Genomic DNA, 17793 nt, shown 5'->3' with positions numbered 1-17793 from the left:
TCCATGAACAGTATAAACCATTTGTTTTAAAACCTGCTTAAAACGCCTTGAAATGATAAGCTTAGACTACATCATAACGCGCTTCAATCAACAATTGATATGTATCTACCGGATTATCTCCCAACCCTTAAATGAATATAGTTTGTTCAAACACAAAAACAATATAAATCCAGTTAATAATCAAACTAACCTAAAATCCATGTGGACGATGACACTGTTTTTGGTGGCTTTGGCGATCGGCGCTCCAATCAATCTACTCCACAGCCAATCATGGGCCCCCTCCTTGCTCGGGCCCCGGGGCTTCAGCCCCGCCTAGCCCAATGGTTAAAACGGCCCTGACTATACTGTGGTACTATCGTGGATGGTAATATAATTGTAACTTCACATATACTATGGTACTGATTGATTACCATACTCCTGTTACATGGTCTTAACATAGTACTTAAAAAATACCATAGTATTATCATGGTTAAGGTTCAAATACATGGTATTGCCATGGCACCATGTCCAGCAAACTATAGTGCCGTGATACTTTTGGTTCAGTACATTTGCTGTATTACACACATTACAATAGGTGGAAGATATTTATTAAAAATATCTACTTTTCGAATCTGGTGATGACATCGGCGATTATGGTGCTGCCTCCAATAGCTTTTTCCCAGCATGCATTCTGCTCAAAAAGAGCAAATGTGTTTTGGCTGTCCTGCAGCCCGAGGCGTTCCGCCATCTTCCTCACGACCTGGAGAGAGAAAATGAGAGTGAGAAACAGTGTTATTTAAGTATTATTTATATACTATTATAGTATTTACTCATGTTTTGAATTAGCTTTTATTTTAATATTTTCAGTTTTACTACTAATTTTTGTTACAAATTTTATTAGTTTATATTTCTGTTTGGCTTTTATTTATTTCTATTTTAATTCTAGTTTAGTTTTAATAATTTTAGTACTTAAACTTAAGTCACTTAGTTACATTTTTTCATCTAATATTTATATTTAATTTTATTTTAGCTTTATTTCTATAAAAAAACAACTTTGATTTAAAAGTAATCATTTTAGTTAACAAAAACAACAATTGATTGAAAGTGAGAAAAATCTATGTAAAAGTAGCAGAGCAAATTAATAAAAATAATACATATTCTTACATTTTTGTGGAAGGATAATTGCAAAAACAGAATTCAACATTACTAAAATCAGTACACTTATAAATAAATACATCTGTCTGGTTCTTATTATTTGCGTGCTAATGATTAATCCTTTGTGTGGCTTAAGGTTCCCATCAACCTCTGCTAGAGAGGAAACGGTTGATCCAATACCTCATTAGCCGTGGTGTGTGAGGTGATCGGTATCTGGCAGCAGCCCGGTCCAGGGTAGTGCACAGTACACAGTATCTCCTGCCTTCCCATCAGCCCCTGGATCTCCTCCCATGAGGGCACACACTCACGGCCGCGCGTCTTCTCCAGAGCCTGGGCTATGAAGGACGCGTAGCTCTCCACCTCCGGGTCCACATTCAAACTCTGAACCCTGACAGCAAAAGAAAGGGATTTTAAAAACTTTACAGGGACCATTTACATAATTTCACATCCAAACCACAAAATTTCCCTCCAAAAAAATCAGAGAGAAGTTGTGTGGCCCCTCTGTTTAGTTTATCTATTTGCGATATGAAGTGTCAGCCACTTGGTAATTGCATGCATGGCAGAGGCCCTATCTGTGTTAAGTAAACACATGCGGGAAACGTCTGGGGGTCTCAGGAGAACAGAGACTCGTCCGTCTCCATTACACCAGCCGCCTCTGTAATCAAAGCCCTGTGGTCAACGCACCATTTCCTCACGGCACACTCGTTTATTTAGCCATTCTCTTATTTTCTGTCTGTCCTCCAAGCCTGGCAGTACTTTAAGAGTCAATTAGCCATGAGATGCAGAAAGCATCATGCCGTTTCCCAGCCCCTCGAGGAGAGGAAAAGTCAACCTGGAACCTTCCATTCCAGTCAACCTCAGGCAGCCCATAATTCCTACACACTCGACCGCAGAACCGGAGGCAGTTGTGCGTGTTTATACTCAAGGACTTCTAGGTAACCTTTATGTGTGTATGTTGAGATCTGGCTGGTGGATTTGTGAGTGTACACATCCAGTGCATTGTACAGATGTGATGTGCATAACTCACCTCTTCAGGTGAAAGCGCAGGTATCGGAGTATGCTGCAGCTGGGCAGGAAGGTGCAGCTCATGCAGGTGAGCAGCTGCCAGTATCTGAGCTGCGGATTCGGCTGTGTCTGCGTCTGCGTCTGGACACGTGAGTTGGTGACGCTGGTCTGTTTGATAAGCTGGCAGTAGAGTTCATCTCGGAGTGGCCGGAGGTCGAGGCAGGTCTGGAGGATCCCCTGTATGAGAGGAATGGGCTCACGGGCCGACTCTAACTGCTGGAGGCAGTTAAAAAGCCTCACCGCCTCTTCACGGATGGATGTGTAGCCTTTACTTGCCATATCTAAGAAGAAAAGCAAGACGAGGTGTGTTAATACATATATACATATATACAGTGGGTATAGAAAAGAATCACCCCCCTTTAAAATAATCACATTTTGTTGCTTTGCCACCTGAAATGAAGATGGACACAGTTTTTGTTTTATTCAGCTGTATTTACTCAGTGCAACTTATAACATCCAAGAAAAAAAAATTATAGGATGGGACTTGATTTTGTCTATCGGAAATTGATTTGATCGTTGGATGGTTATGTGTTGCATGTCAGCAAATTTGGCTTCATGTCAGCAAATTTTTGGAGGGGAAAGGTCATCAGAGAAGAGATGTTGTTGCAAAAGGGAGGAGACATAAATATTTTTGATTAAGTGGGTAACATGAATTTTAAATAAATAATGACGTGCACAGATAAGTCATTTATAATTTAACACAGCTTTGCCTTTGCTTTACTTCTACTTGACAGGTAGCTGGGTGACCATGGATACACCAAAACGGCAGGGTTGTAGAAAGAGGGGGGGTGTCTAATCTGATTGGTTCATTGAAACCAGTGGTGGGTATATGTGATATATGCCATGTGAGTATGTGTGTGGTTGACTCACGTGTGTGGTGGAGGCTGCCATAGGGGAAAGGCAACAGTGGGGCGTAGAGGGGGCTCTGCGTGTACCTCAGGATGGGATTATGCTCATAGATGTGCTCCACAACCTCTGGATTGAATTTATTCTCCTATACAACGCACATAAACACACACAAAGCAATGCAAGGCCAATGAAACACCTTGAAATAAATAAACTCAAGACAGATATATCTGCTGTGTATCATTATGTCCCCATAAATATTTGACCTCTTTGTTATGGGGTCCATAATGAAATGATGAAATGACGTTTTATATGGAAATGCGATGTTTGGGAAAATGGCTTGAGGGGGGATGAATGAAATGGAAACAGATTTCAGCTTACAGATGGATTTGACAACCCTGGTCAAGGCCTGCTCTGTGTGTGTATGTATAATGAAAACTGCTATGTACATTTCAAGGGTGAATAAGGGCAGTTTATGTTTGTTGTGGGGTGTTTGCTTATAACAGACATGATCAACCAAACTAAGAGCAGTTAAACGTGACAAGACCTCCTGCCATAACCACTATGTACTGTGTGTTTGAGTTTGTGAGTGGTAAAACAAATAGTACAAACAGATATTAACTTAAGGTTACATGTCAGAACTATATCTTCTAACTGATACTTAACATAATGCTTCATGAATATTTTATTTATAGTCTGCCTGTCTGTCTGCCCGTTTATGTACAACCTCAATGGGATTCCAAGGAGTCCTGTGGGCTAGCAACTAGCATCCTATTAATACAGATCTATGCAAGAGCGCCGGCATTACATCATAACAACAGGGTTATTCTCAAGAGCTACTCGCTGCCTTCAAAACTATTTCCAGAGACACAGGATACTGATGAGCACATCTATAAGTGTAAAATCACTAGCCAACAAACTAATAATAATAATATACTGGGGCAGAGAGATGACAGTGGGTGGGGTTTAAATGGTTTACACACCGTGTCTGTATATGTTTGCCATCCTGAACATTTCTTTAGGAGCTAAGCTGCCATTTATATATATACACACACATATAGATATATAAATATATATGTACATGTATATACAGTGGAGACAAAAAAAACTTTTATATTTTCTTACATTATACACTATTTTCCCAAATTTGGGGTCGATAAGATTTTTAAATATTTTTGAAAAAGTCTTATATGCTCACCAAGGGGGCATTTATGTGATCAAAAATACAGTAAACATTTCAATATTGTGAAATATTATAATAATTTAAACTAACTGTTTACTATTTGAATATAATTTAAAATGTCATTTATTCCTGTGATGGTAAAGCTGAATTTTCAGCAGTCATTACTCCAGTCTTCAGTGTCACATGATCCTTCAGAAATCATTCTAATATACTGATTTTCTGCTCAAGAATCATTACTTATTAATGTTGAAAACGGTTGTCCTGCTTAATATTTTGTGGAAACTCTTTTCAGGATTCTCTAATTAATAGAAAGTTCAAAAGAACAGCATTTATTTGAATAAAAGTATGTGTTTGTGTTTGCAACATTTATAATCCCTCTTGATATGCTGTCGTGTTCATCTCCGCTGCTGCTTGTTCTCTCACCTCAATGTCTCGTATGAGGAGCTGTGTTGGCGTCTCGACCGGCGCTTTGCTGTCTATGACTTTCTGCACAGCACACGCCCAGTGCACTGCCTCATTGTAGTGCTTTGTGAAGAGTCTGTAGCAATGTTTGCGGCCATACACTGTCAGACTCCAGTAACCTGTCACACATACACATTAAAGAGGCCCATATTTAGTGCTACTCTTCAATACAAAAATAGCATCTCCTAACAATTAGGAGAGTACATACATAAAGAAAAGTAAACAAAAAAATGCAATAAAGCATACATATGCGTATACGGTTTCTGATTAAAGACAAATGTACTAGAGAGCTCCAGCATTATGACAACCTCATATTTCATGTTTCTGACCTGCAGTAAATGTGATCAGAAGTTCTGAGAGAGATCTTTTATGAGGATCTTACTAACATCTTGTTTCTCCCTTGTTGTTAACTTTGGCAGTCAAAAGAATGAAGCTTTGGTTCAAAACTGAGGCTTTTAAAGACCAGAGGTGGAAAGTAACGAATTACATTTACTCGCGTTAGAGGTGAGGTAAATACTTGCATCGTTGCATTGGTGGTTAAAATTACGCTTTGACAGTTTAGCAAGAGGTTTTGCACAAATTAGCCAAAAAGACAGTGGTGCAGGGTGTGCGATATATATCGTCTGCGATAATATCATAATTGTTGTTTTAACGATGTGCGATTTGACATTATCAGTATTTTGCCAAAAACCAAACCAAACACTCCAACAGAGTGCCGTGAAGTCTAGTAGATTAGACTAGTGCGCGCGCGTATTTTGACCATAGACTGCGTTCTTTCACTGCGTCATTCAGTCTGTTAAAATGCATTTAGAATGATCACAAAATTGAAGATATAGGGGCAGAATATAGATATAGGGGCAGAAAATGTATATATTTATATCATTTCATATAGTAAATCAATATCACACGAAGAATGCCGTTTTTCCTCCAAAAATCATCATGATTACATATAGATTTACAACAGTTCAATAAACAAGAAGTTAATTAAGAGACTTGCATTTTAGACACTATATTGCCTGTTTTTGCTCTATTTCTACAACAAAAATATTTATCAACCGTTTAAATGATTCGGTTCAATCGCAATGACTTACTTATTAACAGTGATTGCTGACACCTACTGGCGGTTTTAATTTCACATTAAAACCGCCAGTAGGTGTTTTTCCCCTTATAATTTCAAATGAGTATTCAACATTTTATGTCTAATATATCAAAACATTATTTCTGCAGGTTAAATGCATTCATGTCCTGCATTAAACAGTGTGTAAATACATCTAAATGCCACTTCCGATGAAGCTTCTGTGTTTCCTCTGCATTGAAAAGATGAATTTTGTTGATACTGATTTAATTTGCCTGGTAACAGCCCAAATGTCTTATTATTCAAAAACAACTAGTTTGAGATTTATAGGCCTATCCCAGGGGTTTCAAACTCAGTTCCTGGAGGGCCGCAGCCCTGCAGAGTTTACTTCCAACCCTGCTCCAACACACATACCATGTAGTTTTCAAATAAGCCTAAATGCTTAGATTAGCTGGATCAGATGGGTTTAATTAGGGTTATATCTAAACTGTGCAGGGCTGAGCTTGACAGTTTTTATCTAGGAAAGTCCCTAAAGTTAATCTGGGAAAAGCCCTGAGTTTTGTGGACTGTGCTGGTTGAAAGTTTGTGTGTGTGTGTGTGTGTGATTCAGAACTCCAGCTGAACATGTGCCATGTGAGCACACACACACACACACACACACACACAGTATGACTAAGCCTCTGAGTCTGTCTGGTCATTCCCTACCATCTTCCCAGACAACAATGGCTCTCGTTTGTCTGCCTTCATTTCTCTTTTGGTCTTCTCAAACAATCCTGCATTTCATTTCCTCAATCAAAGTCTTCCCACAAGAAAGATTTCACGCCAATGCAGACAAGAGGTCTCACGGCTGCTCTGATCTGACCAAAAGATCAGCTCTCTCCGAAAAAAAATGCATGTCGCTGTGAGTACAAATCCTAAAATAGTGAGTGAAATATTGTGTTTATCTTCCACTGAAAGCTTGGCTCATACCATCACACCACGAACCACGCACGACACAAAAAGTGACAAGCAAATAAAGTCATCCAGGGTTTCTGGAGGTTTTATGAAGACTTTTTAAAAACCTTTTTAAGACCAAATAAAGAAAATTTAAGGAATACATTGAAGAGAACAATACATCAATATGTTCTATAAATTCTATAAATGTCTAGGGAACACACAATGAACTTCAAATTCTCCATCTCTGAAAAAAAAAATTACATACCATTTTCACATAGAACTTACTAGTAAATTTCACAAACAATTACAAAGAAACAGCAAGTAACACTTTGAATTAAACTTGACATTCTGAAGTAGAAAATCTGAAATCTGTTGATTGTGGTTATGAAGCTATGAAGTTAAAAAAAATTGAATATTATACGATAAAATCACCAGAACAACCTTAAAATCATCACTGAAGTCCTGAGAAAACCAGGGACGCGTTCATCGTTTAATGCCCCTTCAGGGCAAACAGAACTGCTCTGACTGATACCTTATTTATGACTAAAATGTACATATTAGTTCTTTAGAAAAATAACGTGTACCCTCAAGGTACTATGAACCTTCCAGGGGCTGGCTGCACCAGCTGTACTCAAGTTACAACTTAGCCTAGTTTTGAAATGGGCATTAAGTTAAAACTTACGCACTACTAAATATTTTTTCGTTGCACCATTACACTTAGTTGAAGCGTAACTCTATGTATAAACTAAATATTTATGGAAGTGTCCGGTCAGGAGTAACGGTTGGAATAAAACAGCAAGACTGAGTGAACTGCATCCATATGCTCTTATTTTATCCGACAACCTTCAATCCTTTAGACATATATGATGCTACTGACATACATACATATGAAGAGAGAGAACAATATGTGAATCAACGTACTTTGTTTCTTTTTTAGCACTTCTTCAACACCCCATCTACAGCGCGCCTCTGTGTGCTTCGGTCCATGTTGTACATGTCAAATGAAATCATCTATAATAAATAAATGGCATTTCTTATGTTTTTTTTTCTTTCAGTATTTATTGATCCTTATTCATTTCAATTACAGTTTCTGAATGCTATTTACATATAAAAATAGCTTACCTATAGGCTAATGTTATTCATGTTTAAGTAGTATCGTTTTTACCATTTTTACTAATTTTTACCATTAGTTACGTGAGGCAAAAGAAGTTAGAGTGAAGGATAAACTGAAATTCACAGCATTTAAACAAGTTCTGCTTGTGTATTTGAAGGCTTCTATTGGATCATTTAGGGTAAACGTCATATGCGACTACGCATTACTTTACGGAGAGCTTACAGACTACTATTGGTGCAATTGGTGCAACCGAATAATGTATAGATTTAGTTACAAACTAGCTAGTAGTTACTAAGCCTCTAGTGTGGACTTAACTTTCTAATTTAAGAAAGAACTTACGAATGGCTGGTGTGACAAGCTGTTGAACCCCTAAATGTACAATCTTGCACACTTTTTCTGAGAGCGTGTACAATGAAAAGGGAGGGTGACTGAGACTGTCCTAGTTTAATTGCAGGTGCATTACCTGTCTGTTTGTAGGTGTGTTTATCCGGCCACAGCACTGAACAGAGGGATGTGAGTACAAGCATGCCCAGTCTGCGAGCATCTCTGTCCGGGCCGCTGTAGTAGTCAAGAGAGTCTGTTGTCAACACAAACCAGAACCTCCTCTGCCGGAGCCAACCTCCCTGCACCTCCCGCAGGAGCCAGCCTGGAAAACAAAACAGAGAAGACCCATATTATACATGATAAATACTGTAACAGACCAATCATATGAGAATATGGAGATTTCCATTACAAAACCTGACAGAAATAAATGGTGTAATTTGAAATATCATTCTTTGAGAGCTAGTTCATGGTGCTCGTGCAGAGTCAGACTGAGTGATCATGGAAAAAAGCGGAACAGCACAAACCAGCCCATCCACATTCAGCCGAGAGCAGCGTACCAAACCACCGCTCACCCAACTTAATAGAGGGTTGTGTTAAGGTCACACTGGGGATAAAATCTCCCTCCAAACCTTCAGAAAATTTGTTGTCTATGCACAAATTTGTATCAGAGCCAATAATCAAGAAACATTTCATGGGAAAAGCACTTTTTTTTGTAAACCCTCATGACACCCGGACCATGTTACCTTTTTTCCGCTGCTGCTTGCAGATGCATTGCACCTGCTACCTTTCCCTTTGAATATTTGAGTGTGTGTGTGTGTGTGTGTGTGTGTGAGTCAGCCAGACAGACTGGGGGAAGACTGTCTTATTTAGCAGCTCTGTGGGCCAGCATGAGACAGGCTGGCGGAGTATTTGGACCCTTCTACACTAATATTACTCTGCCCTGCATATTATTACTCATTACATGTGACTGAGTATTATTACCACTCCAGTGCAGCAAATACCACAGCACTCACATTTACACACTCTGAAATCATAGACGACTCTGAATAACACACACACATACACACTTAAACTTGTGGTCAGCAGCTTTAGTGTTGGTTAACGATGTCTAACTGTCTAAATTGGTGTGAAGTGTGTCAGTCAATTCATGTGTCACTGATAAAACTGCAAGCTATAACTGATGCATGTGTGTGTACTGGGGACTATCCCGAAAGCGAGCTAAAGCTAACAAAAACTTCCTTTTGGTACATTTGAGTATATACTTAAAAAAAAAAAAAATTCTAAATATGTATACTTTTTAGAATGCAAAATATTTGGTTTTAATGGTAGACGTAGGAATCACAGATTGACCAATATTCAATTTCACAACGAATACAGTCGGTATAGAAAAGAATCACCCCCCTTTAAAATAACCACATTTTGCTTTGCTGCCTTAAATGAAGATGGACACAATTTTTGTTTTATCCAGCTGTATTTAATCAGGGGGTGATCCTTTTTCCAACTCAGTGATTCTGTTTTTTATTTATTTATTTTTTTCTGGTGTTATATCTTTCACTTGAATGTTATAAGTTGCACTGAGTAAATGCAGCTGGATTAAACAAAAACTGTGTCCATCTTCATTTCAGGCTGCAAAGCAACAAAATGTGATTATTTTAAAGGGGGGGGGGTTCTTTTCTACACCCACTGTACTGCTGATTGTTTTTAAGTGTACAATAACTGATGCACTGTCAACCGATAAATATTGTTTAGTTTTTTGACTCAGTATTACTTGAATATTACTGTAAATGTAAATTCTGAATATGTTACAAAAGATTTCTATTTCAAATAAATGTTTTTTATTCATCAAAGGATCTTGATTTTCACAAAAATATTAAGCAGCACAAATGTTTTCAAATCGATCATGAGAAATGTTTCTTGAGCAGCAAAGCATATTAGAGTGATTTCTGAAGGATCATGTGACACTGAAGGTAATGACTGCTGAAAATTCAGCTATCATCACAGGAATAAATTACACTTGAAAATATATTCAAATATAAATAGTTGTTTTATAATATTTCATAATATTTTTACTGCTTCATAATATTTGTAATATTTTTGATCAAATAAATGCAGCCTTGGTAAATATAAGACGTCTTTCAAAAACATTAAAATACTTTTTTAATAACTAACTTTTGAACAGTTGTATGTTTATCTCTACACCTGATAATTACTAATAATGATAAGGTTTAAAATCATTAATATCTGTAAACAATATTGCTTAATTTTCTTGTCAGTCTATTTGGGTTAGTTTATACTAATTATAAATAGACGATAGAACTGTGTGTGTGTGTGTGTGTGTGTGTGTGTGTATGTAGACATTGTTTAGCCTGCTACACCAGGGTAGAGAAAGTTATGAGTCAGATTTGGGATTAACTCCCTAAAGATAAAGTTACCAGAGTGTCACAAAGTTTAAAACACATTTCAACCTTTGAAATTGTAATCTACATGCTTTAAAACTGAAACAAGAATTAATCTAATTCACTTCAGATTAATGATTCCAAGTAACCAGCAGAATAAAATAAGTGGGACATAATACACACAAATGCACCAATGCATGCAAACAATACATTTAGTTTTATAGCCATAATGACAAATATGACTTGATCTGGTGAAGTAGAAGAATTTCTTCCTCACCCTTCACAAGCACCTCATTGTCTTTGTCCATCTTCATCTTACTCTTCTGTGTGATGAGACTTCTCTTCTCCTCAGGAACTCCTGACAGACTGAACAACATGAAACACAACACAGACATCAGCAATGTGCCCATTCCTTGAGGGAAGCTGGGGTCAACATCACACTTCTGCTGCTAAAACAGACCCCAACATAGCACAAAACCACTCCACATATGCAGACATTTCACATCTCACACACAAACACAACACACACATGCACATCCCTCCACCACCACGGCCAGGCAGGCAGGCAGAGCTTTATCGGTCTGGCAGCCAGGGAAAAGACTGAAAATAAATGTGTCTACGAGATGCCAAGGACACTCACACGCAAAGAGAGAACTAGGAAGAGACAAGGAGAACAAGAGTGGACTAGAGGTACTGACAAGAAAATAGTTGTCAAACAGACATCACTAAAGTTTACAGGGCCTGGGACAAAAATGTTATGGGTAGGTCCACTTTCCCCTGGGCTCAATATATATGTACTATACTATAAAGGACCTTAGTGGGACACTCCTCATCACTTTAGACTGTTCCTTTGGGAATTTTTGGGGTCTTCTGCTACATGGCTGAGTTGCTGCTGTTCCTAAATTTAACCATGTAATATCTAGCAGGGATGAAATTTCACAAATTGCAAAGGTTGTTTCTTGCTAGTTTGATTCCTGCGCAAAAAAAAAAACTCTTATCATCATGAACATGGATAAAAATCAAGGTAACAAGTGTCTAGTGAACGGCTAATTGTATACCTGAACTAAAAGACTCTTGTCAAGAACAGAACAACAGCTTGTAATGCGGTTACCCTAGAGGACGTCATTAGCTAACAAATGATAGATGATTTGAGGAATGCTGGGAGCACAAGCACCTTGAAGCAGACAGTGACAAATAGATAATCACTCTGAAACACTGGCACACAGACACACACACACACACACAAAGGAGGAATTGAATGTGACCGCGTGTTGGTTAATCAAACAAGACATTCCTGCATCTCTTGTTACCTGAAGTCAGAATTTCATTTGGCACTAATTATCTGGACTTGCTAGTTTCTCACCCAAATTAACCATTTCTTAAGTTAATCAAATGGAGAGTCCTGAAAACTTATTTCCTCATTCTGATGCTCTGGAAAAACATCATGGTTTGTAACCAGAGATCATATGATCACTGACTGGCCCAGTGTCTCTGATAGGAGAGTCTGATTACACGCATGTGTGTGTATGATGTACTGATATCAATATTTTGGCCGATACCAAGAAGCTTATTTTCATGCTATGACCTATAACAAAATGCTGATAGTAAAATTCTGTAATATTTAGTCTACATATAAAAAATTGCTATTCATTTTGAGATTTCCTAAAGAAATTTCCAAAGATTAATTTGTGTTTTTAAAAATAGATAAGACAAATGTAATATAAATTTTAAAATATGGATATGAATATATACAATTAAATATCTGCTCTGCATTATGGCTCCAGTCTTTCTGATGTTGTATTTTGAAGCCTGCCAATCTAAGAGTCTAAGAGTATGTTGCCTCTTTGTTGACCTCAGATATGATAGCTGTGTGTCTGAATATTTTTGTGTTCTTTGAATATCTTGAACCATATCAATGTTCTGTACATTTATTTACAGGTCTGTTTACAAGTGTGTGCATTTAATGGAGATGCAGTGGTAGATCCCTGTGGATTTGCATCACTCTCTAATTTAAGTTGAAGCTCAGACGGAGTCAAGAGTTTACAGACATCCATCAAAAAGAGAAATAGAGAGAGAGAGAGAGAGAGAGAGAGAGAGAGAGAGAGAGAGAGAGAGAGAGAGAGAGAGAGAGAATGAGAGAGAGGCAGGCAGCACAAAAAGAGGAAGCCTCCAATCACAGGAGCTGTGAGAGCTGGAATCAGTCAGTCAGAACCTGCCAGAACCGGTTCATGGATCTGAGCAGAATCAAGATCAGCAATCTGGTTTTTAACAAAAAACCTTCTCTGTCCCGCAGGCATGAGAATTACCCTCATCCTAATCTAGACAGCATTAACACACATACACACACACACAGATAAAATGAGCTGAGGTCTATCTCTGCAAGAGGCTGCTGGAATGAGACCAGCAAGCAGATACAGATAAACATGCTCTGCTATATAGAGACTTTAGAGGGCAGTAAGATATCTTATGGATGGATATGGGGTATAAATGTGGAGATGAGCTTTATGACTCATGTCTCGGGGGCTAGAACTGTTTTACAATCTGTCTAGACTATCAGTAAAACTAAAAATGTTTTTTTATGAATATGGGGTTGAGAAAGGTCTGTGATGGTGACCTAAAAGGACAGACATTTGGTGCTAAACAGAAAAACCGGAGCATCAGGCGATGTCTGATCCAGGTTGGCGCACGCCTCATTTCATTTAAAGGCTATAGAGAGATATAAAATACTGACTCATCGGATTATCTCTTACCTCTGTTCAGGACATGACAGTACAGGAGTCTGTAATACTCAACAGAGAGTGTGCACTACAAAATAGGAACTCACAATCTAAGGCCTGTTTCCAACAGCAAGCACATGCAGTGGCACTGTGGCGTAACTGCTAAGGCAGACTCACAAAATGCACTGGCAATGTTTTTGCTGCATAAGAGCTGTGGCTCCATGTAGAAAGTAAAGTGATTTCTAGATTATAGCATAGAATTTTCTTCAATGATGACCATAAATTGAGGTTGGTCAAAAGATATTCATTATACACTTGATTGCTATGAAATTCAATGTACATGAGAAGGACTGCACTTACATTTTTAAAATAGATAGAACGATAGAACAAACGATAGAACGAACGATAGATAGATAGACAGATAGATAGATAGATAGACAGATATACAGAACCTTAGTTAAGCAATAGATAGATTAATAGATTGAACGATAGATGGAAAGAAAAAACGATTGATAACTTAAGATAAGAACCATACCATATCCAACTTAAGAGGCCTACACTGTGAAGAATGGCTCTTGATAACAGAATGGTTTCTAATGGGGCTGAAGAACCTTTATTGTTATAAGTGCAGGCATGAATGCAAAACCTTGTTATCAACCCTTTCCTCAGGGAAAATATAGTTAGTGACTAAAAAAAGCAATAAGAAAAGCAGGAAGTGAGGGTTACAGTAGTTGGCCTTTGGCTGTCTAAACAGTGGTGCCCTTCTGAGTAAATGAGCCACTCTAGATCAATATGAGCACCTTGGACCCTGGGAGCCAGATAACGTAACACAATTATGTTGTTGATTACCTAACAATACCTGCTCCCGATCAACACGAAGCAGGTCACGTCTCATTCAAAAGTATACGTGTACACATGTGCAGTAGTGAACATACACACACACACGTCTGGCTTACTATCCTTGTGGGGACTCTCCATAACGGTGGCGTAGTGGTTTTATACTGTACAAACCGTATATTCTATTGCCCTACACCTCACAGGAAAACTTTCTGCATTTTTACATTCTCAGAAAAACTCATTCTGTATGATTTAGAAGCTTGTTTCCCCATGAGGACCTCAATTTAGGTCCCCACGGTGACTCGAGTCCCCATGAGTCGGTGTGTATTCAAGTTGAACCCACCGGGATAGAAAACCATGTACACACACACACACACACACGTGTGTCAGTGCACTTATCATGTGTCTGAACTTGAAATGCCACACCTACACGCGAAGGCACTGATAAAGCACAGGGTTTGGCGTGGTGTGACTGTTTGATCCATTATATAGGATAAGAGTGGTGCACAGTGATATCAGCATGGCATTAAGCCAAACCTTTGTGCTCTGACTCGACCATCCTGTCAGCTGAATGAGGGTGAAGAAAGTAATATTTGCTCTATAGAAAAAGGCATGAAATAAATGAGACGCTGCCATTCTGACTGAAAGGATGGTTTTAAACGATGATGATGTGATCGTATCATGATGAAATTATTATGAATTTGTATAGACTATGTTTGCCCAAATTAATATTTTATTGCTCAGACACTGATCTTTGATTGCTCAAGAGATTTTATGGAGTTCTCATTTGTGTTTCATATAAGTATTAACTTTGTCTCAGAAGTTTCTCCTGCAATTCATTTAGAGAAATAAAAATGTAATTGTTGAACTATAAAATGTATGTGAACAGCACAGCTCAAATACTGTAATTCAATATAGGGTAATAAATAATTAAAATTCATAGTGAAATTCATATTAACATTTTCAAGATGTGAAGATTATTTGCAAAATGCTAGAAAACGAATGTGCTCACTTGAGGTGGATACAGTTTTTATTTGGTAAGAAGACATGCACATAAACTACGACGGAAGCACATTTACTGAATAATTTCTTAGGTAAAGTCATGAGACTTTGTCTCAACATGCCAAGTGACTGAACAATTCACATCTCAAATTTTCCTATCAAAATGACTGGCTCATTCACTGTTGCTCCCTAAAGTATCTACTGTCAATCGCTTGTGCTCTGAAACATAATTAATTAATGACATTTAATAAAAGACCCACAGTTTCCAGTGTATACCACTTCTAGGAAAACATAGCTATTGCTGAGATCTGTTATTTAAAGAAATGTCCATTTGCTTTCTATTTAAACTTGTTGTGTAGGAGAATCAACTGAGACATTTAGAGGTCTCGTTTGTAATTTTCTTTCCAATGCGAGAATGAGGATTGAAATTTATAGACAGATTTGTGTTGTGTGATCGTGTGTGTGAGTATGTGTTAGATGTCGAGGTGTGTTTGAAGTGTCTGTAAACTGTAAAGTAGAGTTTTTTTCAACAGTCACAGCTGGAGCCCAGGTTTGGACTGGTGTAGTGGATCTGTAAAGAGGTGAGGGTCGTGAGATGTGTGTGTGTGTGTGTGTGTGTGTGTGTGTGTGTGTGTCAACAAGGTTTCCACAGCTGTCCAATCAAACCCATCCCAACCCTACCCACTGCTGCCCACTCTTTTCCCAGAGTCCACAGCAGTGGCCCCCAAGAGGGGCCTACAAGTCGACTTCCTGTAAGAGGGAGAGCAGAGCAGGAAGCAATTTGTCACACAGGATTAAACGACAGGAATAATAAAAGGAGGAGAGGAAAATGAGTGCGCCTTTCTCCAAATCTAGACATTAGAGCCTTGAGAAAGGAACAGCAAGATGGAAATACAAATAAACGGAAATATAAGAATAAGAAGCCTAGACAAAATATTAAACCAAACTGTCAGTCAAGTGTCATGACACATGAACGAGGGATTGAGACATAGACATTAATTCGACTCATTCAAAGATGAGCTAAAGAAATTGAAAGAGAGGAAGAAAGAACAGGAAGGATGGATTTGGAAGGGAAAGTGGAAAGTGCTGTTGTGAATGTAGCTGTTGTTTGGTGAGAGATGTAAAATGAAACACCCTGAGTTAGCACTGATTTGATGAGGAGGAAGAAAGGAAAATAAGCAAATCGTGCTTGTTTACAGAAGTGAAAGCAAATTCAACCTGACAAACCTATGCAAAAAAAACAAAAAGAAACTTCTCTCTCCTTAAGTCACAAGTGCAAAACTGTGCCTGGACTTTAACAGTCTCAAACTCAAATTACCTGAAAACCAGTTGAGTAATTGAAGTACTTTTATAAGCACAATTAAAACAACCAAAAGTTATTTGAATAGTTAGGGTCATAAGATACATTTAAAAATAAATATTAACAATTAAGTATTCAACAAGTATGCATTAAATTGATCAGTGACAGTAAAATGACATTAAAGACATTTATAATGTTAGAAAAGATTTCTATTTCTAATTAATGCTGTTTTTTAAACTTTATAGTAATCAAATAATCCTGAAAAAAAAACAAAGGTATTAAGCAACACAACTGATTTCAACATTGATAATATTACGAAATGTTTCTTGAGCAGCAAATCAGCATACATTTGCCATCACAGGAATAAAATACTTTTACTGTTTTTAATGCATTTTTGATCGAAGCGCATAAAGACTAAAAATATATGAAAATCAATTCACATAATTTTGTCAGAAACATAGCTTTTTGGTCAGCACAACAGTGCTTTGAGCAATCTGAGGTTTTTTTTTCTGAACCCGTTTCCCTCTCCCATGACTTCCTGTCTTTTCTTCGACTGTCTAATCATAATAAAAGGCATAAAATATAACTTAAAATTGCTACATAATTTTATTTCAGTTAGATGTGGTGTAGTTGTGCATATGTGAATAATAATATAAAATTACAAATAAAAAAATAATAATATTAAAAGCCAAAGAAGACAATGAAAACTGATTTGCAGGTATAAGGATAAACACGTGAGGGGGGCGTATGAAACCATCTTTTGGTTGGAGATGTGAATTCAAATGTTTTGAATGGTTTCAGTGGAATAGCGTCATGGAACGGGAAACTTTGGTTGGTAATACTGCCAGGCAGAATGGTTAATATGAAGGCAAAGTAGCACTGTGTGTGTAACCCTCCCTCTCTGACGCTCTCTGTGGCATAAGTTTACTAACCCAAACCATCTGTGTGGCCCACACTGACAGGAAACTGATAAAAGAAATGGAGGGATGGAGGAAAGGTAAAAAGAAGGGAAACATTTTATGCGTCCCTCTATAAATGTCCACTGAATCGAGGGGACTTCTTTGCGTGCGCGTGTGTGTGTGTGTGCGCGCGTTTTTGTGACAAATGAGGACATAAATTTGTATAATGACAAAGGTATGACATAGGTATTACAAGGAGAAGGTGACTTTTCAGGACATTACCCCATGTCCCCACTTCAAAACGCTTATAAATCACACAAAATGGAGTGTATTGAAAATCTGAAATAGCACAAAGTTTCCTGTAAGGAGTAGTTTTAGGGGTAGGGTTGGTGTAAGGCAATAGAATATACGATCTGTACAGTATAAAAACCATTACGCCTATGGGATGTCCCCACTTTTCACAAAAACAAACCTGTGTGTGTGTGTGTGTGTGTGTGTGTGTG

General features: G+C 37.9%; 1 protein-coding gene across 2 annotated transcripts in view; it reads right to left on the bottom strand.

Annotated features, from left to right (window-relative positions):
• Window positions 1-17793, bottom strand: part of LOC107688129 (pleckstrin homology domain-containing family H member 3-like) — a 45323-nt gene that overhangs the window by 7302 nt on the left and 20228 nt on the right. The window contains exons 3-9 of one of the 2 annotated variants that reach the window (XM_016485705.1): window positions 10813-10901; window positions 8279-8461; window positions 4652-4809; window positions 3070-3193; window positions 2162-2480; window positions 1315-1522; window positions 603-739 (exon numbers count right to left, since the gene is read on the bottom strand). In XM_016485705.1, the coding sequence (XP_016341191.1) occupies window positions 603-739; window positions 1315-1522; window positions 2162-2480; window positions 3070-3193; window positions 4652-4809; window positions 8279-8461; window positions 10813-10901 (1218 nt within the window). Of the gene's footprint in view, window positions 1-602; window positions 740-1314; window positions 1523-2161; window positions 2481-3069; window positions 3194-4651; window positions 4810-7622; window positions 7678-8278; window positions 8462-10812; window positions 10902-17793 lie in introns of those variants that run through there. The other variant, XM_016485706.1, reaches the window with a different exon arrangement.

This window comes from Sinocyclocheilus anshuiensis, unplaced genomic scaffold (assembly GCF_001515605.1).
Source record: "Sinocyclocheilus anshuiensis isolate Anshui unplaced genomic scaffold, SAMN03320099.WGS_v1.1 scaffold249, whole genome shotgun sequence".
NCBI classification, from domain to species: Eukaryota; Metazoa; Chordata; class Actinopteri; order Cypriniformes; family Cyprinidae; genus Sinocyclocheilus; species Sinocyclocheilus anshuiensis.
The sequence above is the reverse complement of the archived record's forward strand: the minus strand, read 5'-3'. Positions and strand labels throughout refer to the sequence as shown.